General features: G+C 44.2%; 1 protein-coding gene across 1 annotated transcript; it reads left to right on the top strand.

The window, feature by feature from the left end:
• The first annotated feature begins 613 nt into the window (after nt 1–613).
• Nucleotides 614–12,489, top strand: Tnfaip3 (TNF alpha induced protein 3). Its single transcript, XM_051175344.1, has 8 exons — nt 614–1,133; nt 4,754–4,944; nt 5,703–5,850; nt 5,990–6,160; nt 7,550–7,730; nt 8,133–8,995; nt 9,748–9,929; nt 10,423–12,489. Exons 1-8 carry the CDS (start codon nt 725–727, stop codon nt 10,705–10,707), a joined length of 2,430 nt encoding a protein of 809 aa, XP_051031301.1. The 5' UTR covers nt 614–724; the 3' UTR covers nt 10,708–12,489.
• Nucleotides 12,490–18,393: the final 5,904 nt, after the last annotated feature.

The raw sequence follows: 18,393 nt of genomic DNA, 5'->3' as shown, positions 1-18,393 counted from the left end.
TGGTGCCTTTTTTTTTTTTTTTTTTTTTTTTTTTTTCTGGAGGTGTGGGGTATCTCATTATTACTCTGCTATTTTTGTCTCATGTTGTAAAGTTCAGTGACAGGGCTCTGAAGTAGAGCTGACATTCATTTACTCTTAAGATTGCAAAGCATCTTGCCAGAAATAGGCTTTATTTTGTTGGCGATTATAAACAATCCAGTGTTGACTCTTTATAAATATCATAAACTCCTTAACCAAGTATGTATTACTTTTCTTTGGGGGGCAGTACCTTAGAGGAAATACCAGGCAGCTAGATGCCATATGGGATTTCCATCAAATGTTTGCTGCCTTTGCAGCATCAAGTAGGGGATGTTTGAATGACCTGGATTTGGGTTCTGCTAGAGAGCAAGGACAGAATGGTGGTGGTCTCCAATTATAGTCTAGACGTAGGACTCCAGTGAGCCCTGCACTGACATTCAGAGGTCCTGGGTGACATCCCAGTGATCTGAGGTTGGCTTTGTGGAGCAGGGCCTGTCACTGACAGACAGACTTGGCTCCCTGACAAACTACTGCAGCATGGGTTATTCCCTCCTCCTCATTGCCCACACTCCGCCTCCCTTTCTTGTTTAGACTAATCTTTAAAAGTGATGTAACTTAAAACAGTCCAGTGTGAGTTAACCTGCAGGGCCAGCTACGTGTCCTGGGAGTAGAAGTGACTAAGATCTTCTACCTACAGATAAGAGTAATGACAAGATCAAACACTGGGGTTTCTTGCCGACAGGTACATGGGAACAATGTTCAAGGCAGGCTAACGGAATGGGCTTTTCCCCTTCCTCTTCAGGCTTTGTTGAGGAGGACCATGGCTGAGCAACTCCTTCCTCAGGCTTTGTATTTAAGCAATATGCGGAAAGCTGTGAAGATAAGAGAGAGAACCCCGGAAGATATCTTCAAACCTACCAATGGGATCATTCATCATTTTAAAACCATGCACCGGTGCACACTGGAGATGTTCAGAACGTGTCAGTTTTGCCCACAGTTCCGGGATATCATCCACAAGGCGCTCATTGACAGAAGCGTCCAGGCTTCCTTGGAAAGCCAAAAGAAGCTCAACTGGTGTCGAGAAGTCAGGAAGCTCGTGGCTTTGAAAACCAATGGTAAGGCTTGCCCCCTCTCTAGCACCCTTCTACTAACCTGGGGGTGGGGAGGGTGCTTCTGCTGATGCTACCCATTCAATGACATTAGACAGACACCTATAGAAAGAAACTCCATAAGAGAAAGGTGACAGGGTTTCACTGTATAACTCAGGCTGGTTTTGAACTTTGGCTCTTTCTGCTTCCATCTTCCCAGTGCTGGGATGGCAAGTGTGCATCATTACATCCAGTTGGTGACTGTTTTTATTCACGGTGTTTTCTGAGAGAGAGGGGGTGAGAGAGGGAGGAAGAGAGAGAGAGAGAGAGAGAGAGAGAGAGAGAGAGAGAGAGAGAGAGAGAGAGAGGAGTGCCAGTGTGTTAGAGAGAGGACGTGAAGGCTTGTCGAATGCATTTCTAAACCCCATGCCCTAGTTGGGGGATTAATCTTCCTAATGCTTACATTGGTCGAATCATCTATGGCCTTCACTGGCTGGAATGGAAAGGATTTGAAAGAGAGTAGAGCACTGAGAGCCAGGGTCACAGTTGTTTGCCACTGTCATTAGAAAGATGCTTGTGATGTTCTTGCTCTTCCTGAGTTGACAGCATTTTCTAGACTTACAAGCAAGTGGGTGTTAAGGACAGGAGGACAGGCGATGCTTTTGTTTCTACTTTTCTTGCCTAGGTTCACGGCCTAAGCTAATGAGAGACAGAGTTTCTCTTCACACTGCTCTTGGCATTCAATCAAGGGAAGTCCTTTACCACTGATAACTCTTTTCTGTGTCAGGTTTTACTGTCTTATTTTTTTTTCAAATCACAATCTTTGAGAAAGATTAAGTACATGGTGCAGAAACAGCCAATGATTGTTTCATGCAGTTATAGAAATTCTGCCTTTAGGGTGTAGACATTTATTGTAAGAACAGAAATTGTATGGGATCAATTAAATACAGTGTTGGTAAGAGTACAATCTCATTTTCTTGTATCAGTGACTATATTCTCTGGGTCAAAATAATACATCCAAGAGGAGAAAATCCCTGTTGGCAGTGATGGTGCTAGGAACGTTAACTTAATAACTTAATTGCTACATTAACTTCGGCTGTTCTTGACTTGAGTAACTTGGTGATGGGTTGATGTGGGCTTTTGTTTGTTTTGATTCCGGGGACTCTTGTATATCACCTCTACATCTTCCCTATATTTATGAAGCTTAGACTCTTAGAAATAGAGTCAAAAGAAAACTGGAGACGGTGATTATCTACATTGTTCTTGGCATTAAGTCAAGTGATGCCTCGAAGAAGATAATTATGTTAACTTGTCATCAAGGGGCTTATATGCCTGACAGTTTGTGGTTTCCACCATGTCCCGTTTTGTTAGCAAAAGAGAGACGGAGTTGAGAGAATTAGAAATGGGGTAGAAGAAGAAAAGCCTTACCTTGCTCACCATTCACAGTGTTACCAGACATTATATAGTATTTCCTTAACGGAGGAAATATCTGATTTCCTGGAGAAGAAAGAAATCAGTATGAATATTAAAAACTTCCTTTGCCATTTAAACCAAAAGGGTTCATACTACCTCTAAAACTACAAAAGCAAAGGTGTTTTGTTAACATGTTGAAGAAAAATACGGATTTGGGGCCCCAGAAGCCTAACCTTTCTGCTTTGAAGAAAAGTTCTTAAAATTATGCAAAAGAAAGAAAAGATCTGGGGGGGGGGGTGGCAAGTTCTTTTCTGCCCCTTCGGTTATTATTAGCATCCTCCTTTTACAAACCCTGCCTCTTAGGAAGGCTCCTTCACAGGCAGGTCTGTGTGGGGAGGGGGTGATTCAGGAGTCTGCGTTTGAGGATATGAGACTGCGGTGAATGAGGAAGGGAGTAGGTGGCATAAAATTGAAACTTCATGAAAATTCCAGCGTCTATTGGCTGCTGCGATTTCACTTGTATAGTGAGTAGCCCTGTTCCAGCTCAGCCTGACCACACCCACTTGGAAAGTCCAGGGTGCAGTTCGCAGTTTAAATGTCTACACACCAGAACAAAACGTACAACAACTGTTGCTCAATTGCTAGTCAAATATCTTCACACTGGGGAATTCCACATGTTACTTAGGGAATTTTATACTGGTGCATCTCAATAAAGAACTGAAAGTAAGCCCAAGAAGAAGAAGAAGAAAAAAAAAAAAAAAAAAAAAAGCCTTATCTTTGCTCTAGATTTTGCAAAGGGGAAATTTCAACAGAATGCAGTCCTTGCCACACCTTGGCTTGACTCTGGGCTCAAATGAACTTTTCTGTTCATTAGTTCATCGAGCTGTTTGAAGCATGCACACTGAAGGAATACTGGGCCTGGCTATGTGTTTGACAGGTTGTTGTTTACAGATTCAGCATAATTAGAATTTGATGGAATTTCAAAAGCTTTATTGCTTTACTGACAGAGTAATGTAAAACAAACAAACAAACAAAAAGACCACCTACACTTTTAGCTTTCTTTAAAATTAAAAATATGTAATACTTTCCAAAAGAGAATGAAGAATTGGCTAGTTTTATATCAAACTGTCCTCCCAAATGTTTATTCTTTTGGGCATGAAAAAGAATACATTCAAAGCCTGAGTGTAACTCTGGTAGAGGAAAGACTTGCCTAGCATTCACGAGGCACTGTGTTTGATGTCCAGCAAGTAAAGAAGATAAAAGTAGAGACTGAAAGAATAGTCTGTTCAGTTGTGACTTTTATCCTGGAAAAGTCACAGATTAGTGAAAGAAAAGTTAAACTTGTCTTTTTCTCAAAATGCAGCCTCAAACACTGAATTATTTTTAGTGTTAATATCTTTTTAACTTTTATTTTTTAATTGTTTGTTGATTGACTGATAATTGATTGAGACAGGGTCTCCTGTAGTTCAAGCTAATTCTCAATTCACTCTGGAGCTAAGGATGACCTTGACCTTCTTACCTTCTTGACTCTGCCTTCCAAATGTTAGAATTACAGGCATGCACAACCTTGTCCAGCTGCCCTTTAACTCTTTTAAATGGGCTTTACAATTGTTTACAAGCAGGCTCTCATAATGCCCCAGAGGCTGGGGCAGGGCCTGCAGCAGGCTATAGACCATTTGGTACTGTCGATCCTACTTGGTAAGCTAGGAGAGGAAACTCCCAGGTGCCCAAAGCTAAAGTGGAATGACCAAGTCATTTACCATTGAGTCATAGCCAGACCAGCCCTATCTTAGACAGAGCTACAGTGGCTTCCTGGTGTGTATACTGTCCTGGGTGTGAAACCTTCCTCAGAGCTAGACAGCAGGAGTGTCAGGACCTTAGCCAGCAAGCCAAACACTAATAAGAAGAAAGGACTATAGAGTTCATAAGCTGGTCCCTGATTCCACAAAGAATCAGAGACCTAAGGAATGTCCCAAAGTCACTCAAACCAGTCAGGGGCAGAGCCATGCTACCATGGAGGTCGTCTGGCTTCTCCCCCTAAAAAGGAAGCACAAAAAGAAGTCTCTTGCTTACATCTACCATCGCTGTATGTTATGTTACCAGCTGGCCCTTCATTAAGAATCAGCCACACAGTCCTCCAGCAGTAGGCTTCATCTATCCAGGAAACCTTTGCAGGGCATTCATTCACTATGGGCTGTTTAACTTTGCTTCTCACAGCTTCCTTCTGTCCTCAGGTGATGGAAATTGCCTCATGCATGCAGCTTGTCAGTACATGTGGGGTGTTCAGGATACGGACTTGGTCCTGAGGAAGGCCCTCTGCAACACCCTGAAGGAGACAGACACACGGAACTTTAAATTCCGCTGGCAACTAGAGTCTCTGAAATCTCAGGAATTTGTGGAAACGGGACTTTGCTACGACACACGGGTATGTTTGGCTCTTATGCTACAGCTCCACGGCGGACAAAGGATACTCTGGGCCAGGCCCTGTTCCCTGAGGAACATATGACTTACAAGTCACATGAGTTGAGCTGAGCAGTGCATACTTAATGGAAAACACCAAGATCGTTCTGTGGGATTAACCCCAGTTAGCCTCTCTCTGCTGCAGCTTGTGACCAGAGCCCTAGCTGTGCATTTCTTTGGCATGGCAGGTCTTCCAACCATTGCCTTTCCTTGGGCACTCCTGCTTTTCTGGCCAATCTAGGGAAGAATGTACCTCAAGATTTTGTTTTGTTTTTCCTGATCTAGAGTATCATGTAGTTCAGGGTGGCTTTGAACCTTCTATGTAGCAGAAAATAACCTTGTTATGTAGCTGAAGATGACCTTCCTGCCTCCACCTCCACAGTGTTAGGATTGCAGACATGTGTCACCATGTGATTTTACATGGTGCTGGATAGAAACCCAAGGCTCTGTGCTTATTAGGCAAACACTGAGCTATCCCCCTGCCCTGGATAGGGAATTTTTCTGAAAGCAAATGCTGTCTGTATCTCCCATCAGCTTTGAGTTCACTCTGCAGTAGAAAAAAATAAAGGAGGAAAACCAGAACTGGGGAGAGGATGAACATCCAAATGATTGTTTCAGTGATGGAAAAGGATGGGGTTTCTCATGGGGACAAATGCAGAGTGACATCTGAGTGACTTGCTTGCTAATCCCTTCTTCCCTTCCTCTCATCTCTCCTCCCCTTAGAACTGGGATGATGAATGGGACAGTTTGGTAAAAATGGCATCAGCAGACACTCCTGCAACCCGAAGTGGACTTCAGTATAATTCCCTGGAAGAAATCCACATATTTGTCCTCAGCAACATCCTTAGAAGACCCATCATTGTCATTTCAGGTGAGGTGCCTTCTCGTTTCTCCTTGTTTCTCCAGATGCTTTTAAGCCATGATGCTTTTGCACTGAGGAGAAACCCAGGCTCCCCACAGCTTCATGAAAGTCACCCAGGGTCTTATTTTGGTTTTCTTCCCTTTAACAGACAAAATGCTAAGAAGCTTGGAGTCGGGTTCCAATTTTGCTCCTTTGAAAGTGGGTGGGATTTACCTGCCTCTCCACTGGCCTGCCCAGGATTGCTACAGATACCCCATTGTCCTTGGCTATGACAGCCAGCACTTTGTACCCCTGGTGACATTGAAGGACAGTGGACCTGGTAAGAAAACATCAGTTCATACTCATAACCCTGTTGGATCCTGGAGTTCCCAGCCTTGCTCTTTTGTTCCCAACTGAAATTGTTATATTTAAGTCTGTTCTTAATCAGGAGATTAACGAGCTCTTACGTAAAGTGCTTGGAACCAATATCATTTCAGATTGCAGAGTCTTTTATATTTCTGAATGTTGACATAGACTTTATCATATCATCATCCCTAATCAGAAACCTGAATGCTCCCAAATCCAGTCACATTTATAGATTTGAGATTTTCAGATTGGTGTTGTACACGGCATAGTAATACAATAGCAGTAAACATACCATTCCGGCATGTCTTGGAGTGTGACTTAGGAAGTACTTTCAGCATGGTAAACATAGGTTGGAGTCATATATGCATACTCCACCCCTGTTATTGTTACTACATGCCAAATCAAGGTGCACAGAGCCTCGGTATCATGTCTGGCATACAGCAAATACATGTTTGTCAGGTTGGCTATTATTATGATACCTTAATGTATAATAAGCACCTCGATAAGTGCTCCAGGCAACATTCCTTCATTTCATTCCCATAGCGTCCCTGTGAGATGTTGGCAGGAGTTGTCTTATTTTATTGATGAGGCCATGGAAACTCAAAAAGGTGAAATGACCTGCTTAGCTTGACATCAACAAAGTCAAGATTCTAATGCAGGTCAGTCTGCCTAGGAGGCATTGAATTTAACCAGTTCAGATCTCCTGTTTCCTTCCCATGGTTATAAAATCAGCTTAGGTGACCATCACCAGATGGATGGATGAGGAAACTGTGATATGTATACATGATGGAATTATTTAGCCATAAGGGGAAAAAAAGGGAATTTTTGTCATTTGCAGAGAAAGAAGGTGGAACAGGAGATAATTGTATTAAAAACAATAACAGTATAGACTCAGGAAAGCAACACTTTTTTTTCTCTCATGTGTGGAATCCAGATTTTTTTTAAGGTTACCCAGCAGAAGATATGGAAGTAGTAGAAGGTAGAGGGTTTTGAAAGAAGTGAGAGGACAATAACATCAAAACACAGTATGTTCACATAGGTATGTGCTCCAAGCAGGAGCTGAAATCACTTCCCAGCCTTCCAGCTGCAATAAATATCCAAAAATCACAAGTGAGACCCCATTTAAGAAGTCTGTCAGCGCCAGGCCCCTTGGCATTCTATGAACTCCCTGGAAACAAAGCGTTTTATGTTAGCCTTTACCACATTTTGTCTTCCTGTTTGGCTTTGAAGTGTGGCTGGATGATGACTTCTGTATCCTTAAGTTCAAATCATAGCGTGTGACCTTACACGCAGCATCATTTACTAGGGTCATATTTTACTCATACGATTGTTTTTTTTTTTTTTTTTTTTTTTTTTCTTTCAGAAATCCGAGCTGTTCCCCTTGTTAACAGAGATCGGGGAAGATTTGAAGACTTAAAAGTTCACTTCTTGACAGACCCTGAAAATGAGATGAAGGAAAAGCTTCTCAAGGAGTACTTGATAGTGATGGAGATCCCAGTGCAAGGCTGGGACCACGGCACCACTCACCTCATCAATGCTGCCAAGTAAGCAGTCTCCTCGGATTGGCGCTTTGTTAAGATCTATTTATTGAGTTATTTTGTCCATATGTATTGGTGTTTTGCCTGCATGCTTGTGCATGTGAGGGTGCTAGATTCCCTGGGACTGGAGTTACATTAGTCATGAGCTGCCATGGGGGTACTGGGAATTGAACCTGGGTCCTCTGGAAGAGTAGCCAGTGCTCCATCTTTCCAGCCCTTCTATTTGTCTTCTCCACTTGAGAACGGGACAGGAAGTGCATCGGGCCACAGCCTGTCACAAGCCTCCTGCATTTTGGTGCTGGTTTTTGTGCCATAGACTACTACATTCTGGAAATGTGTTCTAGGAGCTCATGATGTAAAGTCTTGTGTTATTTGAAGTCACCACTTATTTTCCTGCTTGCTTTTTAGGTTGGATGAGGCTAATTTACCCAAAGAAATAAATCTGGTAGATGATTACTTTGAACTTGTTCAGCATGAATACAAGAAATGGCAGGAAAACAATGAGCAGGGCAGGAGAGGGGCACATGCACCGAATCCTGTGGAGCCTTCCACGCCCCAGCTGTCGCTCATGGATGTAAAATGTGAGACGCCCAACTGTCCTTTTTTTATGTCCGTGAACACTCAACCATTATGTCATGAATGCTCAGAGAGGCGCCAAAAGAACCAGAGCAAACTCCCAAAGCTGAACTCAAAGCTGGGCCAGGAAGGACTTGGCACCTCCACCTGGAGCCCAGAGGAAACAGCTGGAGGACCTCATTCGGCCCCACCCACGGCACCCAGCCTTTTTCTGTTCAGTGAGACCACGGCAATGAAGTGCAGGAGCCCTGGTTGCCCTTTTACATTGAATGTGCAGCATAATGGATTTTGTGAGCGCTGCCACAATACGCAGCAGTTTAATGCCAGCTACACTGCAGATCCTGGTAAGTGCCAAGCCTGCCTTCAGGATGTCACTCGGACGTTTAATGGCATCTGCAGTACTTGTTTGAAAAGGACCAAAGCAGAGCCCTCCTCCAGCCTCTCTTCCAGTGTCCTTCCCTCCTGTCACCAACGCTCCAAGTCTGACCCCTCACAACTCATCCAAAGTCTCACCCCACATTCTTGCCACCGGACTGGAAATGACGTCCCTTCTGGCTGCCTTTCCCAGGCAGCACGGACTCCAGGAGACAGGGCGGGGACAAGCAAGTGCAGAAAAGCTGGCTGCATGTATTTTGGGACTCCAGAAAACAAGGGCTTCTGCACGCTGTGCTTCATCGAATACAGAGAAAATAAACGTGAGTGAAATCATCGATTGCCTATTGAAGTAGTCACTGCGTAGAGAGGGGCCTTTGAATGTCAAGAAAGTAGCCTCTCCCAGCAGTTAGAGCAATTCCATCTCACTGTGCCTTTTCGTTGACTTGTGCTTGGGGACAGTCACTATTGCTCTGCTGTTGTACCCGAAAGCAATAGTCATTATCTCATTACATCAGCTTTCATTATCATGTACCCTGCGTCAAAAGTGCCCTCTAGATATAATTCATACTAGCCCAGGATGAACCCACTGTGTAGGCCAGGCTGGCCTCAGAGTCCTGGCAATCTATTTGATTCTTCCCCCTGAGCGCTTGGATTTTAGGCATATCATGCCACACCAGACTGTGGGGCTGGGTTTAATAAGGCCATTGAGTGTCTGCTATCCACGTAAAGTTAAGATTTCAGCATCTTTGGTGAGATAGTCTGAAGCAGGTTAGCAACAGACAGGAAGTATTTATTGCCACCAGGAAAACATCTGTGGCTTAGGAATTTCTAACTCAAAGGGCAAGTGGCTGTTAATGCCTGTTGCTTTGTTCTCTGATCAGTGACCCATGTTCAAAGTGAGAGATCTGTTAAGCCAACGATGTTATTTGCTGAGTTTCTGAAAGTTCGGCCTCAAAGTACATGTTTAAGTCTGTTCTTGTCTATGCTGGGGACCCGTTTCTTGTCTAATGTCAGCGTCTGCATTTGCACGGTAATGCAGATGTGATACTGACTAGCATCTGCTCTTTCGTAGAGTTTGTCGCTGCTTCTGGGAAAGCCGGTTCCACGGCCCCCAGGTTACAGAACAGCGTCCCATGCCTGGGCAGGGAGTGCGGCACCCTCGGGAGCACCATGTTCGAAGGATATTGTCAGAAGTGCTTCATCGAAGCTCAGAGCCAGAGGTTTCATGAAGCAAAAAGGACTGAAGAGCAACTGGTAAGACGTTTGGTGGAGCTTGCCCTCTCTGGTGTCAGGACCTCCATCTGTGATAGACAGGCTGTGGCCTCATGATGAAAAAGGTCCCTTTAAAAAGTCTGCTGGAAGACGGCCTGGAAAAACCAGCCACATTTCCTTGGCTCGTGAGCTGGATGTACTGCACAGCCTAAGCATACTTAGAATTGATTCTGAAAGGCTAATAGTCAACCCTAAGCAAAGCCTCCTCGAGCATCCTCAAGCCAGGAGGTGTCTTTGATTTGAAGGAGAGGCAGAATTCTCAAACAGTCCTTTATCCTGAGCACTGGCATATGGGGGTGGGGGCTTCCTGGACCTGGGTCAGTGGGGTTGGTGGGGAGCTGGGGACTCTCAGTTACACATTTCTGCCTCTCTCACACAGTCAGGTCAAGCCCTCTGGAGAATCCATCCTGTTATTTGAAATCCCCCTCTGGTATTCTGAGAACCGTAACACCCTTCTCTTGTTCTTCCCACACAGAGATCCAGCCAGCGCAGAGACATGGCCCGGACCACACAGGGAGCTGCAAGGCCCAAGTGTGCCCGTGCCTCCTGCAAGAACATCCTGGCCTGTCGTAGTGAGGAACTATGCATGGAGTGTCAGCACCTGAGCCAGCGAGTGGGCTCTGTGGCTAACCGGGGTGACCCCACTTCTGAAGAGCCCCCTAAACAGCGCTGCCGGGCCCCTGCCTGCGATCACTTCGGCAATGCCAAGTGTAATGGTTACTGTAATGAGTGCTTCCAGTTCAAGCAGATGTATGGCTAAGCGCAAGCAAGAGGACTGGCCCGGCAAGCAGGGCCTCAAACTGCCAGGCAGAGTGGTGCTGTACTCCAGACCCCTGCCAGAGCGCCAAGGGAGCCTGGGCCCTGGGACTGTGGCTTCGAGTATCTTTCAGCAAAGGAAGAAAGACAAGCTCTTCATCATGGCTGTGACATTCGGGTTTGGTAACCAAGACTATGTCCAGGTAGGCTGAGAGTAGACCTCACGACCGGCAATGCATGATGTTAGGTTCAGCCTGAAGCCGTTGCTGCTCATCTACCAGAAGTCCGGGGAGATTTTAGACATGGAATGCATGCTAGGACTGGCAAGCAGTTCCTGTGCCCACCTGCCAGGAACTAGGAAACAAAGCACATGGACAGGTGGGGTAGAGCCTGAGGCCACCTAACTGCCTCCGCCCCCCCAGAAGCCTTTCTCAGAGAGCCAAAGCTGAATCCTCAGAGCACCAAGGCCCTCCGCCAGAAGCTCGAGGAAGCTCAGGGAAAAAGACGTGGGCAGAGCACATCTGCAGTCAGTGGGCTTCCCTCCTGCCTGCTTGGTTCCCAAGGTTGTGCAGGCAAGCAGAGCCGCACACAGACTGTGACCCTGAGGCTGCTGAAACAGAACATGTCCCTTCACATGGAGACGAAACAAGCTGCTCTTGACTGTATGCATACACCTTTTAGACAGCAGTCATCTTAGGGGAAGACATGCCACCGCTGGTCATCATTGTCTTCTGTTCCAGAGAGATTAGTTTGCACAGAGGTGTATATCAGAGTGTGTACATATGTAATATACCCTTATATTATGTATGAGGAAGGTTTTTTTAAAACATTGAAATGGTGCCCCAGAGGTAGTAGGAAGACTGAATAATAATAACCTGTTTTCTGGTTGTTGTCAGGTTGCCTCTGTGTATGCAGTTTGTTATGTGAAATTGACAAGCTGCCTCATTCTACTTTATTTATTATGGACTTCGTTATTTAAATGAAGATTTCTTCTGTAGTATTCACTTGGAATAACATACTTGCTTTCTGCCATGTTCTAGGAACCTGGCAAATTCCTGACCTCGGGGTGTGGTGGGCAGTTGTCTGCTCTCTCTACTTGTTGCCTCCCTAGGAAAGAAGGGATTGCTTTATGAATAAAGCCTGTAGAAGCTGATGCTCCTTATCCTCGCTGTCCAAGAAGAAATTGTTATGTGCCTTCTGTAGATGCTTCCAAGTATCCTACCTCTTTGAAGAGTAGATAAGGATGGAGTAGGGAGGGACACAGAAATATGTGGCCTTTCATGACCTTTGCTTACTGTGTAAATGCTGTGTGCCCTTGGAGACTAGATAGGAATCCAAGCCTTGGGACTGCAAAGCCAGTAGCCATGAGGATGAGGTTTCTGCATTTGGTTTGTAGCTTTTCTGTGTGCTTTGCACTTGCCTTTGGAGGGAGATGCATTTCTCCAGAGGGAAGGGCTGACATCCTGGGGTCTAACCCAGTACCTAAAGATGTTGTGATATGTAACTCTACATAGCCTTTTTTCTTCATCTGATACTATCTTTCCCTGACTTATGTCTGTCTTTTTTTTTTTCATTAGTTCTTTCAAAGTTAATAATCTAATATTTTGTGTCTATTGATATTTTCATTCTTAATGTGAAACCATAAAATTATTTATACTTATTATAGAAAGTTTGTGAAATTTGCACATTTACTTGTCTTTCATAGGATAATCTACTGTTTTTGGACTTCTTCAGATTGTTTTATTAAAGAATTGTAACTTTAAAAAATAAATTATTTAAGAACAAATTCTGATGTTTTTTATTCATAAGTGTTGGGAGAAAAGGGCTAAAATATGAAGACTTTGATAAAGTCTTTGAAAAGAGAGATAACTTCTGAAAAATAATCAGGAGGTTTGCTGCATAGACACGAGAAGCTAAGTGTGTTCCCATCACCTTTGTACAAGCCCGATGCAGCAGCGGATGCAGTTGCACACACATCCATGAAGCAATCAGTGGATGAGAACGAGATACTCAAGCATGGGCGCAGAACCCAGATCCATGTGTGAAAGGTTCTCGCCCTATACCAGTGGTTCACAACCTTCCTAATGCTGCGACCCTTTAACACAGCTCCTCATGCTGTGGTGACCCCCCAGCCATGGAATTATGTCATTGCCACTTCATAACTGTAATTTTGCTACTGCTATGAATTGTAATATAAATATCTGATGTGCAGGATATCTGGTATGCAATCCCCAAAGGCGTCTCAGTCTGCAGGTTGAGAACTGCTGCGGTACTAGGTCTCTCTGGAGACTCCTGCTGAAACACTCATGAGGTAGAGAAATGAAATAAGGAGAGAGACACAGATGACAAGAGCTCAGCTCCACAGTGGTGTTCAGCATCAGATTACTGGGGTTCAGGACTCAGGCCTCCATACCATGTCAGTCTCAAACCCCCAGGTGGATTTTGTTTGGTTCTTATGACCAGATGACATAAGTATCCCCTCTTCTTCAGTAGCCATAGATCCCAGGGAAGCATATTTGTTCTATTATAAAGGATATTGTAATACAGATGATAGCAACATACAGCTCAGCATCCTGGAGGCTCAGGGGTGTCTGGGCCTCTGAGCTGACCATCTTCCAGACACTTTATCTAGCTATATGGAAGTGTTTTGAACACTGTCCTTGAGGGTTTTATGAATGCTTTGCTGCATATGCATGATGAAAGCAAGGATGGTCATGAAGACCCATGGTGGCACAGACAAATCTAGCCTAATATTAACAGACGGTATGGAAAGACCCAGAAATGCCTGTCTATTCGTTCCTGAGCAGTATTGGAGCTGTTTCCTTGCAGGCATAGAGCAGGCACCCTCTAAGATTCGAATATGATGCTTACCACTGATTGTCAACTTGACAGGCTCTAGAGTCACCTGGGAGGCACACCTCTCATCGAGTCTGTGAGGGAGTTTCTAGATTGGGTTAACTGAAAGGACAAGACACATTCTAAATGTGGGTGATACCGTCCATGGGCTGAGGTCCTGAGCTGAGTAAAAAAGGAAAAGGGAGGTGAACACCAGCACTCATCTCTCTCTGCTTCCAGACTGAATGGAATGTGACCAGCAGCCTTGCCTTAAGCTCCTGCCACAACTTTCCTGGTATGATAGACTATATCCTCCAAGACTGTAAATCAAAATAATCCCTTCAAACCTTAAGTTTCTTCTTGTTGGATATTTGTTCACAGTACTAAGAAAAGTAACTAAAGGCCAGGCGTTGGTGGTGCACACCTTTAATCCCAGCACTTGGGAGGCAGGGGCAGGAGGATCACTGTGAGTTCAAGGTCAGCTTGGTCTATAAGAGCTAGTACCAGGACAGCTTCCAAAGCCACAGAGAAACCCTGTCTCAAACAAACAAACAGACAGACAGACAGACAGACAAAAACAGAAAGAAAGAAAGAAAGAAAGAAAGAAAGAAAGAAAGAAAGAAAGAAAGGTAACTATAATCTCTTATGGCCAGCTCCAAGACAGAAGGTTGGGGTAAGATTATAGTATATTTTTACCTGCCTGGAAGACAAAGTTTTATGTATTTACCCTGGTTTAGTGAGTTACAGGCAGGAACCATGAAGTGTGGCCCCCTACTCCACCCATTACAGATGTTTCATCTATGGAAAACTCAGTCAGGGCCCGGCACAGCTCCTGGAATCTTGTATTGAGTTCCTTGGGCAATTCAGACAGATTTTAGATCCCAAAACACTTTTAGCTTCAAAATTACAGCCTGAAAGAAGAGCTCAGTTAGTGTGACCTCATCACACCTGTAACACAAGAAGTGAAAGAATTGCAGTGACAGATATTGCAATTCAGCCTGAAGATCGATCAGGGAAGCAAAGTGGTAAAGCTCCCAGAGAGCTCTTACCTCTAACAGGGCTGAGGGGTTCCTGTTTTCATCGTGTTTGGATAATGAATGCCTCTATCTTCAGTGTGGCTGAAGAATGAAAGCCTTGACTGAACCCTGAAGACCCTGCTTCTATCTTTTATGCCCCTCTAGTGCTTGGATTAAAGGTGTGTGATCTGTTACTCTTCTAGACTGATTCAATCTCATGATCCCTGGGTGGGCTTGAACTCAGAAAGATCTGTCTACCTCTTTATCCTGAGTCCTAGGATCAAAGGTGTGTACCACCACCTCCTAGCTTCTGGCTGCTAGGATTAAAGGTGTATGCCTGGCTTCTCTGGCTTGTTGCTGACTTTGCATTCTGAATCCCCAAGCAAGAGTTAATAAACCATAAATAACATACCACTGTACACACCCACAAACATTCAGTGTGTATCTTAAATTCGTAAGAATGTTCCTATATAACCACATTTTCATCCCTAGCTTAATTACTTTGCATATCCATAGTAGGTCAGGACATGATGGTTTAATGAAAGATGTGTTCTAAAAACTGTACCATTGGTTGATCTCATCACTGTGTGACTGTCAGAATGGTCTTACAGAAGCAGAAATAGCTACCACATTACTATGTGACACAATTTTATATGATCACCATCCTGTGTCATTGCTCAAGATATATAATTATGAGTTATATTGCTGAAATATAATTTTCCAATTATCTACTACATAAAACAAAGTCTTACTGATTCTGAATGTTATTCATAATACCCCATTTTATTTTTACATGCTATAAATTTGTTAGAATGATGGAGGTACTTGGGGTTTTCTGTTTGCTTGGTCTGTTTTGGTTTTGAGACAGCGTCTTGCCACGTAACACTAGCTAGATTGGTACTAACAATATGGTAAGTTGTCCTTGAACTCATGGCAATTTTCCTGATTCAGTCTTCCAAGCGCTGTGATTACAGCCATGCGCCACCAGGCCTACCTGAGACAGTTTTCTATAAAGGACCTCTCGTTCTGAACTTGGATCCTACTTCCTTGTGGCATAATTAATTTGAACCTTTCCTTCTATGCTTGTTATTTGTGGCTCAGTGATGGTAATGGGTGTCCTGTTGTGACCCATCTCGCCTGTACTGTGTGACTCCTTATACAGAAGATCAGAAACTCTCAAAGGGACCCTCTCCTTTTCCCTTCTTTCTTTCTTTCTTTCTTTCTTTCTCTTATCTCTCACCCAGCACAATAAATGACAATTCTTCAGTCAGCATGATGAACATTAGCATTTGACTATAACTCACCAGGATTTCTAAAATAGTAAGTGACATAACTAACCTCTGACTCAGAGGATGGCTTCCAGACAGGGGAACAGAGAGAGTTTAGAGGGCACCAAGGAGTAGCTTAGAGCAGGGCTCCTATTTGAAGTGGATAAGTCTTTGGGGTGGTGTGGTTCACCGTTTTATGTTATGGGTACATTCATTTTTAAGTTAAAGTGGGGAACTCGTTCTTCTTCAGAGCAGTAAAGAAAGTACCCCTCCAAAACTTGGGGAGAAAGAAGTCACCATTGTTTCAGTCTCCAAGAAGTTCACCCCTGCTGTTGTAGAATGCCATCTTTATCCAACACAGGATAACATATATACACTACCATCCAAATGGGATTCAGTGCTCAACATCTGGTTCTTCCCGTGCTTGAGGATCTCAAACCCATCCCTGCCCTCCGCCCTGGACTCCACCCTGAGCATGAGCCTTTTTCTGTCTTCTTACCTCCTGCTTCTTTGCAACCATCTCCGACTTTACCTGGTTATGCTTTCCCGTAAGTTAAGACTACATACTTCCTCAAGTGCCTAAAGCCGGGATGTTCATCCTGGGTGGTGGGAGAAGAAATGAAGACATCTCTGAGTTTATCTTCTGAGCATGAGCTAAATGGCACTCTGCTAATGATTGACATTCAAATGGGCACTGGTGCTCTCCATTTGTCACATTTACAGTGGCTCACAGTCACATGAGCAGCCACTGTCATCTGAGTAATTGTGACTGGCTTTGCTCAGGAGTGCCAGTGAACGGACCTCTGTGTTCACTCGCTCTCGGGGGCAGTTTCACTGAAAACCCCCTTTATTGTATGCGTGCTTACACTTGGAAGTCAGATTCATTTTTCCTGGTTCTGAGGGTTGGGCCTCCCTCCTGCTAGGCCAATGTTTTACTACCTGGAAACCAGATCTTTTTTCAGTTTCTTTCAATATTACCCAACCAGAGGTTGAAAAGATGGCTTGACAGTTAGGATGCCTTGCAAAAGACCCAGGTTCAGTTCCCAACGCCCCTATTGGTGGCTCTCAACTGCCTGTAACATCAGCTCCAGTGGACCCAACATCCTCTTCTGGCCTCCAATGACAAATAACCACACACACACAAACAATGAAATAAATCTTAAAATAAAGATATTTTAAGATTATCCGAACAAACTGTGTCCAGCTGTGAACCCCTCTGATGGGGAAAATCAATTTACATTTTTTCAACCAATTGACATCACAGAAGATAGGAAATAACAAATGTCACAGGAAAAGCTTGATATTTTCTGTAAGAAACATTTATCTTCCTGGGCCCATTACCTGTAGTTACGCAGCCTTGAGTGACTTGTCTCATGCCTCTGACTTGTGTTTCTCTGTCTAATAAATGTTTTAGAAAATATGAAACACATGGGGAGGGGCAATGGAATGGCTTAGTGGAGAAAGGCAGCCTTGATCACAGTCCTGGTGACATAAGTTAGACCCTGAAAATCATGTAATGGGGAAGGAGAGAACTGTTTGTGTTGTGTTGTCCTCTGACCTCCACACAGGTGCACAAGCATGATCTCACACACACATGCACTCATGCATGCTCGTGCGCGTGTGTGTGCGCGCGCGTGCACACACACACACACACACACACACATACACACACACACACACAGAGAGAGATTTAAATATACTGGGAAACTTCTCTCCCTTACCCTACCAGAAAGGTGTTTTTCTTTTCCTTTCTTTTTTCTTTACAAGATCTCACTATGTAGCATAAATCTGGGACTCGTAACTCCCTTGCCCCAGTCTCTTGAGTAGGATAATTACAGATGTGTATGCCACCGTGCCAAGACCAGAGGGCTTTTAAATGGTTCCAGCACAGTTCTCTTCCTTGTCCTTGAATGGCATTTGTGATATTTTTCAATCCAGTCAATCTAATGTACAGCAGGGATTTAGAACCATTAGTTCCGATGCAAGTGAATAAAAGACAGTGGGTGCATCCTTCTGCAGGTGGCCACAAATCCACTTTGACATCACAGTCAATGTCCCAGAACCAAGAACAAATAAACCAAGGTCCAAGGTAAGCAGTTGTACTGATCCTCACATGTACAGAATGTTCCACCAAACAGATACAAAAACTTGCACCTGTGGTCAGTGACTTCCTCCTCAGAAAAACATTCCAGGAGAATGCGACTATCACCATGAGCCTGAAATCAGACACTAGGGAGCTAGTGACACACTCTGAGTGACTGCTACATCCTTCTGCAAATGGGACACACACTTCTCAGATTTTCAGCATTGAATCTCTTCTCCTCATTCACCAAAAATCCCTCAGAAAACTATCTCTGCCCAGGTGCTAGGAGGGACTCTGCCAGTGTTGCCTCTGCGCCTCCCTCCACCTGATCTTTCCCTCACCACCCCACCATGTGGGTGGCCTTCTTTCCTCCAACCCATCAACTCACAACTCATGTCCTTGAGCCACCTCAGCCTCCCCCAGTAACTTGACATGTTTCACATGTTTCTTGGGAGGGGCTTGTTACTTAATTAACTCACAGGAAAGAA

This window comes from Phodopus roborovskii, unplaced genomic scaffold (genome assembly GCF_943737965.1).
Source record: "Phodopus roborovskii unplaced genomic scaffold, PHOROB, whole genome shotgun sequence".
Taxonomy (NCBI): domain Eukaryota; kingdom Metazoa; phylum Chordata; class Mammalia; order Rodentia; family Cricetidae; genus Phodopus; species Phodopus roborovskii.
The sequence above is the reverse complement of the archived record's forward strand: the minus strand, read 5'-3'. Positions and strand labels throughout refer to the sequence as shown.

Excerpts from the sequence above, each read along its gene's own strand:
- Tnfaip3 (XM_051175344.1), top strand. The coding sequence starts at position 725 with ATGACAAGATCAAACACTGGGGTTTCTTGCCGACAGGTACATGGGAAC. Across the intron at positions 1,134-4,753 it reads CGTGGCTTTGAAAACCAATG|GTGATGGAAATTGCCTCATG; the intron begins GTAAGGCTTGCC and ends TTCTGTCCTCAG. Across the intron at positions 9,930-10,422 it reads AAAGGACTGAAGAGCAACTG|AGATCCAGCCAGCGCAGAGA; the intron begins GTAAGACGTTTG and ends CTTCCCACACAG.